We start from the raw sequence: 12,256 nt of genomic DNA, 5'->3' as shown, positions 1-12,256 counted from the left end.
ATAGGTTTTAGACTGGAAGGGTACTGGCATGTATGAACGGTAAAATGTGTAAATTGGTCCTGGGGGAAAAAGGCGCTGCTGCCGTGAAAGTCAGACGAGCATTTTTGTAATGCTGCACTAATAATACCACCTTCAATATCACCCTAGTCTGCTTTTATTAATTTGTTTTTTGAGCCATCATATTCTAAGCGTTGGCAACGATGTTTCGTCCACCGTAGCCCGCTGGCTGCATGCGGAAATGTCACGCACGCTTGAGTGTCCCAGCCCCTGCCGCGTCGTCATCGCGCAACACAGAGTCCCTCGACGCGCTGGCAAAGGCCTTCTTTTTCGTCTCCCCAAAGACGCCCAGCAAAGGCTTCGTTGGCTTGGCGCCTACAGGTAGGTAGAAGGTACCTTGTCCCTTGCAGCAGCGGCTTGCCCGTATTTCCTGCCTTTGTCTTTCCTCACTTCTCCCACGCCCGCCTGGTTTTGTGTCCACACTCCGTCCGCCCCCTCTCCCTTGTCGAATACGAAGACGACTCCGTGGCAGGGTTACGAGTTATAAGTTTTGTCGAAACACTACCCAGTAAAACTAGGGGAAGGGGGGGGGGGGGGGGGGCATTAGCAAGGGATGATTCAAATCCAGAGTGTTGTGAGGGTAAGCAACAAGATCAACGGAACGAAACCCAGACCAAAAAAAGGAAATAAAAACCTTCATTAGGGGGGGGGGGTGGAAAGGCAGGGTGCGCAATTCATGTTGCTTCTATTTCGTTGGTTTTCTCTCTCTTGACGGCGACGTATTACTATTTACACCTCATTAACCCACGACTTTACTCCATCTCCCAACCCTCCTTTTATTCCCCAACAAAAAGAGACCTTGCTGTCGTCCATATCTAAGGAGCATGGCCGTCACAGCCGTTGACCATCGTTCCCTCCTATAATCAAAACATCATCATCCAATAACGCATGCTATGCCTCCCCTTAGCAAACCAAAACACCGAGACATCAGAAAGCTTTCCCACTCCCCCCTTCCCCCCCCTAGAGCATGCGGTCCTCTGGTTCAAAGGTGACGAACAGCGGGGGCATTCTAAGAAAGGAGGGAGTGGGGGGGGGGGGGGGGGGGGTGGGGGGGGTGGCTCGTCGATGAAAAAAAGTCTGGGTATCAAACTAGGTAAGGTTTTGTACAAATGAAAGAGAGAAAAAAAACACCCCCAAAAAGAGAAAAGGTTGAGAGAGAGAGAGCAGAGATGATGTACCAAGCAAACACCTCCAAAGATGCCCGTCCCCAAGCTCAAACTCCCAGAGTCCAATGTGGTCATATCGTCAGTCGTGTGCTCGGGTATTGTCCCTCCAAGCACGAACCACTCGTTATTGTTTTTCCTGATTAGTTACCCTCCTCTTCGCCCCGTACCGTATCTTTAACGTACGCATGTTGTCTACGCTCTGATCGATGTGTCTCGTTCGGCGTCAAACTCAATCTCTCCCTCGTCCAGTTCTCCTCTGGCCGCCCGGCGCGCCAGATCTCTCTCTGTGTAGATCTCGTTCTTGCGCGTGCCCGCCTGCTGCAGGCAGTCGACGTACGTCCTGAACTTGACAATCTCCCGCAGGAGGTAGGCGCTCTTGCGCTCCCAGTTGGCCATGGCGCGGACGGCATTGTTGCCGCGGGGCGTAAATGCAAGTAGCATCGGGCTGCGAAGCTGGTTATGTACCTGCAGCTCGTCTTCGATGCCCTTGACGTAGGCAAGGAGGCTGTCGAGCTGCTCCTCCTCAGGCAGGTTGCTGGGCCGCATACTCTGTGTCGGAGGCGCCCAGTCGGCGATGTGGATTCTGTCGCCGGGAAGCTTGTTACCACGGCTGGCGGAACTGTATGGTCCTCCAGGGCCATGGTCGAGAGAGCCGGAGCGGAAGCTTGAAATGCTAGGTCGGTTGTTGGCGGCGCTGCTTCCGGGTCGGGAGTTGGACCGCTGGCGTGCTGGCGACGGGCCCACCGTTTGTTCATTGATGGCCGTGACGAGAGCGTTGTTGATGATGGCATCGCTCCATCCGTATTCGATGTTGCTGATACCGCCCACGAGCGGGTGCGTGCTCAGGCGAGCGCTCCAGTAGTTGGCCGTAGTGACAAACTCCTTGCTGATCTCCGGGGTCCCGACCTGGAACAGGTGAACCGCACCCGTTGGCAGACTCAGGGCCCAGACATGAGGCCGAGCTCTCGAGTAGCCGGGTGGCGGCAGCGTCGATGCCAGGGTCTGGCGGAGACTGAACGTACCTAGGTTAGTAGCATTTTCCTGCCAGTTGCCGCCTCCGACGATGGCGGGACCCTTGGCCGCGTGGCGGCCGCGGCTCTTGCGTGCCGCCGACTTGTTAGTGCCAAAGGAGAATATACTCATTTGGCCTCGTTGGATGACGGCGAAAACCTCGTTCCAGTGGCGGTCCTTGGCCTTCTTCTCGATACCGTCCAGGTGGTGCTTATGAATCACCATGCCCTCCTTTACCCAGGGAGGGCCGGCGAGCTCGAGGGACTCGTCCTCGAGCAGGTGAGCGGGCTTCAGTTCGTCGCTCATGATGGACGGCTCCTTGCCGAGACCGGATTCATCATCACGGATGACGGCCTGGCTAAGGGCGTTGGCAAATCCGATGGACTGTTGATAGTCGCCTCCGCAGAATGACGAGCTGAGCGAATCCACAGACATCGAGGTCTGCGTTCGGCCCAGCGAGAGCTTGCTCCACGTGGCCGATGATACGGTAGGGCTCCAAACTGAATTTCCGTCCTCGAAACTTGTTCTCGACGAAGAGAATCCCGGATTGCCCATACGAGGTCGTGACCTGCTCTTCGAATTCCATCTGGAAGAATTGGCACGGCCATTTTCAGCTATGCGTCCACGCATAGATGCCTGACTCTCAGACGGGGCCTTACTCAGAACGCTAGGCGTTCGCTTCAACATTCCCATGACGGACAGGCTACTCTGCGGGTTCGGCGCGAGGTTCTTGGACGGATCGGCGCCGAATAAGGGCAATCGCTCGTCGCGAATCGAGGCGTAGATGTCCTTGAGGACGATTTCGACCTGGTGTTCCCAGGCTCGCATCGAACCGTCAAACGGCGCCTTCACCAGGGGCCCGCATTCGTCATGGCAGTGGTCTCCGGACCCGTCTCCCTCGTGCCTCGGCGGAGGTCGGAATGACAATCGACGTGACGTGAACCGCTCCTCGATGGATGTTCTGGAATCGTCGCCTCCGAGAGCGCTGTTGGACTTGCCTGGCAGGATGGTCGGCCGCTCAAACGCATCGGGGACTGCCTCCGCCACCGCCTGGACGATGGTGGTCATAGTGTTCTTGACGAACTGGCTCCGCGTCATCTTTTGTTCGATGTCAGCCAGGTGCAAATCAGTGTTGAGCAGCATGATCGAATAGCAGATTGTGTGGATAACATCTAGTAGGCCGCGTTAGCTTGAGCTGAAACCCCATTTCAAAGCAGGAAGAGAGTGAAAAACGTACCGGATGCCTTGAATCCGTGGTTGGCGTTGCAATCACACCAACGCTTGGAAAAGGCAACCAAAATGCGATCCACCTGCTGCGTCTCGGCTCGGAAGACCAGACGTTGGCATATCAACCGGAGACTCTGCAAGATGCTCTTGTTGGTAAAGTCATAAAGGTCCATGTACGCTTGCAGAGTTCTCTGCCGGACGGGGCCCTCCTCGCCCATCCACGCAGCGGCCTTCTGCTTCTGGATAAAGTCCTCGTTACCGTCAAATATCTTTTTGGCCTTTTGGCGGTCATCCTCCGTCGGGTCTCCGACGACAAAGTCGGGCTCATCGAGGGGCTTGGAGCTCATGGACTCGAAGGTGCCGAGGACCTTGGGGCTGTTGTTGGCCGAGGCTTCGATCCTCACACTGGGGGTTCCACTTATCGCAGACTTGTATTCAGTCGTGGTCGATCCCGACGCCCTGCTGGCAGACCTAGTACCCTCAATCGGCAGGATTAGCGCTGGCCGATTGCCTTCGTCATCGGAGTCTGCTTGGGCGACGGCCAATCTGCCGTTGTTGTTCTTGTTCTTCCTGCCTCTGATGGTATCGTCGGTCCCGTCTGAAGCGCCTTTCCGCGAGGGAGACGAGTCTTTGATGATCTTCCTGCCAGATCTCGCCCCCTTCTCCCTTCTCGTCTTATTGCCCCGTCTCGACTCGGTGTCTGCTTCGTTGTCACTGCCATCAATGTCGAGGAAGGAGTTGTTCCTCTTTTCTGCCGACACGGGAGGCTCTGGAGGCGGGCGAGTGGGCGTGTCGGTACGGCGTTCGTATTCGGGCTGCGAGTCGTCATCGCCGTCACTGTCATCGTCACCATCACCGCCGCGCGAAGCAGACCGGACTTCTCGTATGCGTGCATTGGGGCTTGGGTCGTAGTCGGGCGAAAAGGAGCGCGGCTGCTCCTCGGGTGCTTCGTTGCGCGAAGCCGGGGCGGAATCGGAGGCCATTTCAGGGTTGGCGGATTGTTGCACAGGGGCGGCGCCGGCGGAGTGAGGTGACAGAGGTGTGTTTGGCGTCACCGGGCTGCCTTTTAGGTATGGGTTCATGACCCTCCTCAGGCTGCTGATTGGGCTGGGTTCGGGTTTCGCAGAAAGCTTGTCCTTGGGGACGGACAGCTGAATCGGGGGAACCAAGGGGGGCATTGGAGGCTCGATGGGGGCGGCAGCGGGCATGGGAGGGACGTCGTCGGCGGACACGGACTTCTTCCTGCGACGGAAGAAGGAGCTCGGCTTCTTTTGCAGCACGTGATGATGGGAATGGGACGAAGACGTGTCCCGTGAGGGAGGGGCGGAGCCGGAGGACTTCATCTGGCTGGCAACGTGTAGAGATTTGTTCCCGGACCTCTGGTCAGCCGTGTCGACAACAGATGTTGACGACGGTACGGATACGGCCGTGGAATTTTGCGTCTCGGACTGATTGCTCGAGGCATTGTTTCTGGACGAGCCGAAGACTCGCCTGAAAAACCCCGGTTTTTCTTTTGTTTGCGACGGTGCTTGTGTCGGAACTTGAGCTCCGTGCACCGCCTCCTTTGTCTTGCCGTAGCCCACGTGTGGCGCGGGTGCGGAATCGACCTCGAACGCGGGGACGGAAGATGGTGCTGGCGAAGAGGAGGCGGCGGAGGCTGCGGCCGTCGACGGCGCAGGCACTGCTGGACCCGGCATTGGCAACGGCGGCGGCGGCACCTCGTGGTGAGGGTTGTTGGGATTGTTTTCCGCTTTGCGGTGGTGGTGGTGGTGGTGGTGGTTTGTCGAGGTGCTTTTGGCGGATCGGTTCGAGCGCTTGCGTTCGAGGGTGACGGGCGGCAGCGGTTCGATGGGCTCCACCGCAGGCAAGGGAACAGCGGCGGGCCCAGGCGACGGTGGGTAATTCGTGGCCGCCGGGGGCGTTACGGGTGGCATCATGCGTCGAGGCCCGCCAGGCACGGTGGGCGTCGGGGCCGCGTCGTAGTTGTCGGCGAAGAAGTTGTTGGAGAACTCTATGTGCCACGGGGCACCTCCTGCTTGCTGTTGCTGTTGTTGTGTGGTGGCCTGCAAGGCGGGTGGGCGGTGGCCGTAGTCGAAGCTCGAAGATCGACCACCAAAGCCCGACGCCCACCTCGTACTACTGAGGACCTGGGCGTATCCGGCATCGATACTGTTGGAGCTGCTGCTTTTTGCGCTCCCCTTGCGTCCTCGGGAGTGCATGTGGCGCGAGGTGCCGGGGGTGCTTCGCAGCGGTTCGCGCATGCTGCTGATGCGATGCAGGCCGGGCTGGAAGTTGGAGCTGCTGTTGCTCCTCCGCCCTCGCGAGGATATCCTACTCGCGTCGTCGGCGTCGAAATCGGAGCTGTACGAGTACGAGTGGCCATTGGCACGACCGCCTCGCACCGACCTAGAGAAGCCGTCGCCGTCGGTATCGTACTGGTACTGCTGGGGCGGCTCGTCGAGCATGTCTGGGGCGCCGGTGACGAACGGACCGCCGACAGGACCGGCCATGGTGAATTGGTCGAGGGAAATGAGCATGTTGGCCATTAGGGAGTCGCGTGTGACGTTCCGCGGGGACAGGGACAGGTCGTGGGAATCGCGCGGACGGGGCAGATCAGGGTTATCGTTTTCTTTGTTCGCCGACATGTCGAAGCTGTCGGGGGATTCGGGGGTATCTAGAAGGGAGTCGTCGGCATGACGGGAGAGAGCCGGGCCTCTCAATGCCCGGGAACTAGACTTGCCCTTGGCGACGGACGAGGAGGAAGAGGGCGGCGGCGGTCTGTTCCTGTTGCTTGGGGGCGTTTGCGGGACGGGGGGAGCGGCAGCAGCGGCAGCTGATTCTCGAGAGGCGACGGCGACTGCGGAGGGCCTGGTCGAAAAGGCGACGGGAGGGGAAGTGTCGATGTTGAGATCGGGACGGCGGCGACTGGACCGTCTCGGCGAGTCGGCGTACATGGTGGAGGAGAGGAAGGGGGGGCCGGATGGGAGGGTATCGTGGGGGTCCGAAAGGGTTTTCAAGTCATTTCCAGATTGCAACAATCCGACAGGCGTAGGCGCGGGCGCAGGCGCATGTGCAAGCCAAGCAGGGTCGGCAGTAACGTCTCCCCCAAGTAGGTTAAGTGAAAAGTGCCGCTTGGGTATGCGTGGTAAGTGTGTGTTGTATTAGGAGCGCGTACGAAGTACAGTCGTTTCTTGGTTAGGAGAGGAGGGAGGGAGGGGGGGTGTGGACTGGTGGTCAGCCAAGATGGCCCAATGGAACGAGCAGCAAGCAAGCCCGTCCAATACGACGCCGGAGGGGGCAGGCGGTCGAATCCAATCCAGTCCAATCCAGTCCAATCTAATCTAGTCCAACGACGAGATGGAGAGATTTCACCGCAGCAGTCGAGCGTCGAGGACCTTTGACACCGGCGCTGGGGCTGAGAACGTTTCCGGGAGCGGCGCGTCGACGTCTAGTGTCTCGAACAGGCGTAGCCGTAGCAGTAGCTACTACGGTACTTACGACGGTCCTGAAGAGGTATGCGTGGAACGAACAGGTACGGATACTCACTCAGCAGGAGAGTAGTAGTATGTATCCAGGCGTCGCAATGTCCACAAGGCCGGGATCGCGGTCGGCCTGGTCGCGGCCGGCTTTGTCTCTCAGTCAGTCTCTCCCCGCGCGGACGATTCCCAAGCGAGCGCAGATAATTTGGGGTCGAGATTGGAGACTTGGGTACGGTAGTAAGTAGTGCGAACAGTAGTTGCGCTCTCTCGGATTCTCGAGTCTCCTTTTGGCCTCTATGGGACAATCGACGTTGCAACGCAGGGGCGCCAGCGATGCTTCCTGGTGCCTTGGTGGCTTTTTTTCTGCTCGAATTGCTTTTTTTCTGCTCTTGCTTCTCGCCGTTTTCCTGCCTTTGGCATAGGCAAGTGGGCAATGTCAAGGACCGGGAGGTGCTCGTCGCGGGCGACAGGCGGGCAACGGGCGCGGAAAGGTTTATTAATGTACTAGTATTCGTACCGATGTGGGTAGGCGAAGGCTCGGGTGGTGGTTGGTAATTGGTGCGATGTTCTGAATGAGGCGATGGATGTTACCCTCAATCTTCCCCTGACCTAGGAACTTTGACAGGCCCGTATGGGTTGTGGTGGCAGTGGAAGTGGGCGTGAGAGTGGAAGTGGAAGTGGGAAAGTTGGCGATGGTCGACAGCCGACGGTGATAATTGCCCGAGGGTGTGTGTGTGTGCGTGTGCGGTTTTCTGGGTGACAGGGAGCGATGCAGGGTAAAGGAAGTCAAAGAAGCAATGGTGTATTATTAGACCATGGTGTAAGAATATGCATGTTCGTCCAGTCTATGTGCGTTGGCGCAGCATGCCAGGGTTGGTCGTCCTGGGTGGTGAAGCACAAGCAGTCGGAGAAGAGGGATTGCCCAGTTGATGTTGGCAGACAGACAGTCAACACACAGAAACAGAGAGGCAGAGAGACTGACAGACGGGCAGAGGCGTGGAACGAAAGAAGAACTGCATCTGGATCCAACAAGGTCGAGGTAAGCTGATAAGCTAAGCTACTAGGTGCCTACGATAGGCAAGACAAGCGCAAGGTAGGTAAAGAAAGTGAGGAAAGGAAGATTGAAGGTCAGGATAGAATAGGTCAAGCCAAGGTCAAGGTTAGGGTCTTGGTATGGATGGATACGGGTACCTTGCACCTTTGGTTCCTGGAAAGGGACAAGGGGAAGAGGAGGAAGTAGCAGGGGGGCGGTGGATGTCGATATGGGGAATCGAATCGATTGCCATGACAATGATGTGCTACAGTCTACAGGCAGGCAGTCAGTCAGTCTTTTGCAGGAGAGAAATGGCGGGTTGATACAGCTTGATACGGAGTGCGCTGTACTGTCCAATGCAGTCCGTCGTCTTCCGTCAATGTCAAACTCGGTCTCAGTCCCATTCTGAAGTCTCAGTCTCGGTCTGCAGGCCACCAACGGCGCCCATCACAACCGCATGAAGCACGGCGTCAGTCTGTCGATACGAGACACGCAGACACCCAGCGTGCGACTGCCCCTGTCATGTCCTGCTCCGAGGGACAAGAAACACCAGACGAGACGACAACAATAATAACGACCAAGACATAATGCAAGCAAAGCACGGACGCCAATACCGGTGGGAGGCAATCCGACAACGACAAGGACGACGACGACAACGACACACCCATGGGTATCTATCTGTTGGATCGAGATGATGATTGATACATGTCCCCAACGTTACAACCCGCGGGAAACGATCGATCAAAGTGAAGGGGAAGAAACGCCCAGAAGAGACGACAGATACAGAGTACCCTTCTCTTCCAGACGAGACTATCGTTCTTTCCTCCACTGCCCAAATTTCGACGTGCACCTGCCCCGACTCGCCAGGGGTCCCTACCTTTCTACTTTGGGCTTCTCCCCCCTTCTGTCTCCATATCAGTACGTATCGATTTCCATGTACATGCCAAAGAATCGACAGCAGTGAGCAGGGAAAGACGAAGGAAAGAAGGGTCCAGTCAGCTACCTACCTGTCATCGTGTGATAGCAACAGACCGCCCCTGGCGACATGTGGTCGGAAGCCTGCCATGCCACCCTGTCATTTCTTTGTCCTGGTGCTTGCCGCCCTCGACGGTCATTCAGACAGTGTCCCCCAAAAGAGGACAGAAGGTGCGAAGAGTCTCCACCGCGCCTGCAGGGTTTCCCCCTTTTTCCTGCCTGTCAGTTTTCCTTTTTTTTTCCTTTTTTTCTTCTTCTATTTTCCTATCCTTTTTTTCTTCTCCTTTTTCCCTCTCTCTCATTTCGAAGGCAGGTTCCCCGTTCCTTCTTGCGCAGTCCCTCGACCCAAACAAACCCAATATTTGTCGTCATCTCCCTTTCGGCGACATCACCGATGGGTGGGTTTGTCTGGTCTAGTCTGGCCTGGTCTGGTCTGGTCTGCACCTCATCACCATCAATCAACGACTGACTCGTTGACATCCCATCCCCGACATCGTCTTGCTGCACACTGACCAGCTGATTGCCGCAACTTCTGCCATGTCGCGCCCACCGAAGGACACCATGGATAACGGCCAGTAAATGGAGAACAATGGACGGGAAGAGGCGGGAGGCCTTGTGAGACTCCAGACACCAGACATCCTCGCTACTAACTACAAGTAAAAAGATACAAGAGGGGGCAGGGCTGCAGGGGTAATGCAAGATGCAACCACTTCACCACAGCTCTTGTCCCAAAGTAGAAGCCAGCTGCAAGGGACCCCCAAAACATTGGCCGGGTGTGCTCCTCGGTCTCGTCAAGGATAGCGCCCGCTGCGCGAGCAGGGGGGAAAGACTGCTGAGCAACGGCGAAGGGTCAAACGGCGATGCCACTACGATGTATCTGGCTCTTTCACTCACACACACACTGTCTCTCTCTGTCTTTCTCTGTCAATGTTTGTCAGTCAAGCTGAACAACAACCCGTCTTGAGTGTTTGAATGCTTGGTCAATGTTGGTCCGGCTGCCAACCCGCCATCTTTTCCCCTCTTCGGTGCCTGGCTGGTACCTCACGGCTGCAGTTCCGAAGACGATACCGGCTCCGAACACCCAAGATACGAAGGAAGCACCGGCCGCCATGCCATGCCATGTTCATGCCATGCTTCCAGAAGAATGCCCCGTGGCTCACCGGGTAGGCGCCTGCTGCACGACTAATAGATGCGACCCTGCTTCCCGTCATCTGTCCTGCTCTCTTACCCGAAGCCAGCCCTCCCCTTCCCCTACCCTTCCCCTTCCCCTTCCCTTCCCCTTCCCTTCCCCTTCCCTTCCCTCCTCCCCAGCGAGCGTCCGGGTCGCGGCGCAAGGCGTGCCCCGTCCCGCAACCCGTCTTATTCGCCAGCTATGAACGTCGCAAGTCCGGCCTCTTCGCTGTCCGTCCTGTCGACGCATGCTCCTTGTTCAATGCTCGGCCCTCAAACAGTTCTTCGGCTTCCCTCCGTGCCTCTCTATCTGTCACTCCGTGACGGCCGGCCTACCGCGCGCGCTCTCTCCGCATGCGCCCACTCATTTGCGCCCACATGGAAGCACATCCACGCGTCCATGCAGCCGGCCATGGTTTCCCCTGAAGTGATGGATGCAGACGGACACCAGCTTTCTACTAGTAGCATCCAGAGGCCCGTGCCATGCCTCGGAGTACGCCACTCCCTCCTCGTCCGCACTCGAACGGTCTGCATTGCTGTAAGCTGTTGTGAGCAGAACACCGCCGCCCTGGATGGATGGTTTCCATGTTCTACGTCCGACAGAGCTTCCGTACAGGCCCCCCCCCCCCCCTCCCCCAGCCAGAACCAAGCAAGAAACCTAGAAATTTCCCATCTGCCGTCTTCCCCAGAAACCTCCAGATATCCATCCGCGCTTCCGACGTTATTGGCCCCCAAAGTGCCGACAAGAACACGAGCGGCCATTATTGTTCGTTTGGGTGACTCTGCGACACTCACCACCAGTGCGCTTGACGGCGGGCTGATCTCGGATGGCTTGTGATCGCAACCCTCTGTCTAATCGCCTCATTCAACATCCCACGGCCTGCGCTATAACACGCCGCCCTGATGGGTGCCAATAAACCGCTGCTGTCGTGGCACACCTCTCCCGGCAGTCTGCCTTCGCGCCTGTCCTGTTGCAGTATCAGTCCAACGGCCGCCCTCCCTCTAATTTGCTTAGGGTTGCACATCTCATCTTCGCTCCCACTGACCAACAGTTCCCCCCGTTCCAGAAAAGGCGGGCTCGGCCCCTATTCCCACTTCTATGCAAGTTGGCCCGTCTAGCGACTCAATCTCCAACACCGGCGGCCCCCATTCTGATCCCCGAGTCCCTCTTTGCGCTAAACTGACAAAACCTAAAACACACCGACAGACTTTCCATGTCGTCCACGCTCCGTCCGTCATTCCATTCTACAGCATGCATCCCAATCGCCCCAAGTCCTCGTGTCAAAGCGCAAATCGTTGACGCTCCACAGTCAGCATGACGAACAATCCCTCGGATCCCGCAGCCGCCTCCTCCTCCTCCTCCAGGGGACAAGCCATCTATCGCCTCTCCGCCGCCGCCGGCTCGGCATTGCGACTTCACGAATACGCCTCCGCTCCCGTTTCTTGGCGTATCAAGTCTTGTTCAGGGCATTCCCATGATCTGCTCTGCGTGTCATACCTGGTCTGATTGCGACCGAGTTGCACGCCATCTTCATGTCGACCACGCCGTCTTGTTTCGTCAGACGGTGCCTGTATGGCTTTCGGCGTCATAACCGAGGAGCAGCGTTTCGATCTCCCAGCTTTGACAATCCTTCGAGGGTGAGGATGAACCGGCGCCCGTCGATCAGCAGATCTCTGACCACATTACCCATTGCGCGGGATTTCAATTCTGCTTTACGAGTCGTGCCCTCCCTAATCCCTCGGCCACTCGTCTCTCCGTGACACGCCCCCGAAACCACGCGGGATGTTGCCATGGCCGTCAATCTCGTCTCCGCACGTCCTTGGTTCGTCGATGCAAGGTCCATCCCAATTTTGCTCCTTAAACTCAGCCACGGGTTGGATTCCACTCTCCTGCGCAGCAACAGCGTGCAGAGCAACCACACCACTCACTTTCTTTCTTTCTGTCTGTCTGTGTGGTCAACTGCAGCTCAGTACTGCATTCCTCATGCAGCCACGCTCTGGAATCGTCGTGACCACAGACGACGAGTGAGGTCTTTCTTCTTTTGCCTCACCGCTGGATTGACCGCTCCCCGTGTCTCAGACTCATCTTACCGAGCTTGTCTCTCGCCCGACTGAGACTGGCCGCTGCACCTGTCAGT

At 57.3% G+C, this 12,256-nt stretch overlaps 1 protein-coding gene across 1 annotated transcript; it reads right to left on the bottom strand.

Moving 5' to 3' along the window:
- Positions 1-1,415: 1,415 nt before the first annotated feature.
- CH63R_01439 (Sec7 domain-containing protein) lies at positions 1,416-6,415 on the bottom strand (the record flags this gene model as incomplete). The annotated part of the gene is made up of 2 exons (XM_018296414.1): positions 1,416-3,406; positions 3,472-6,415. The coding sequence occupies 2 exons, from the start codon at positions 6,413-6,415 to the stop codon at positions 1,416-1,418; spliced, it is 4,935 nt and encodes a 1,644-aa protein (XP_018164776.1).
- Between the last annotated feature and the right edge of the window lie 5,841 nt (positions 6,416-12,256).

This window comes from Colletotrichum higginsianum, chromosome 1 (genome assembly GCF_001672515.1).
Source record: "Colletotrichum higginsianum IMI 349063 chromosome 1, whole genome shotgun sequence".
NCBI classification, from domain to species: domain Eukaryota; kingdom Fungi; phylum Ascomycota; class Sordariomycetes; order Glomerellales; family Glomerellaceae; genus Colletotrichum; species Colletotrichum higginsianum.
This window is presented reverse-complemented; position numbering and strand designations above follow the sequence as displayed.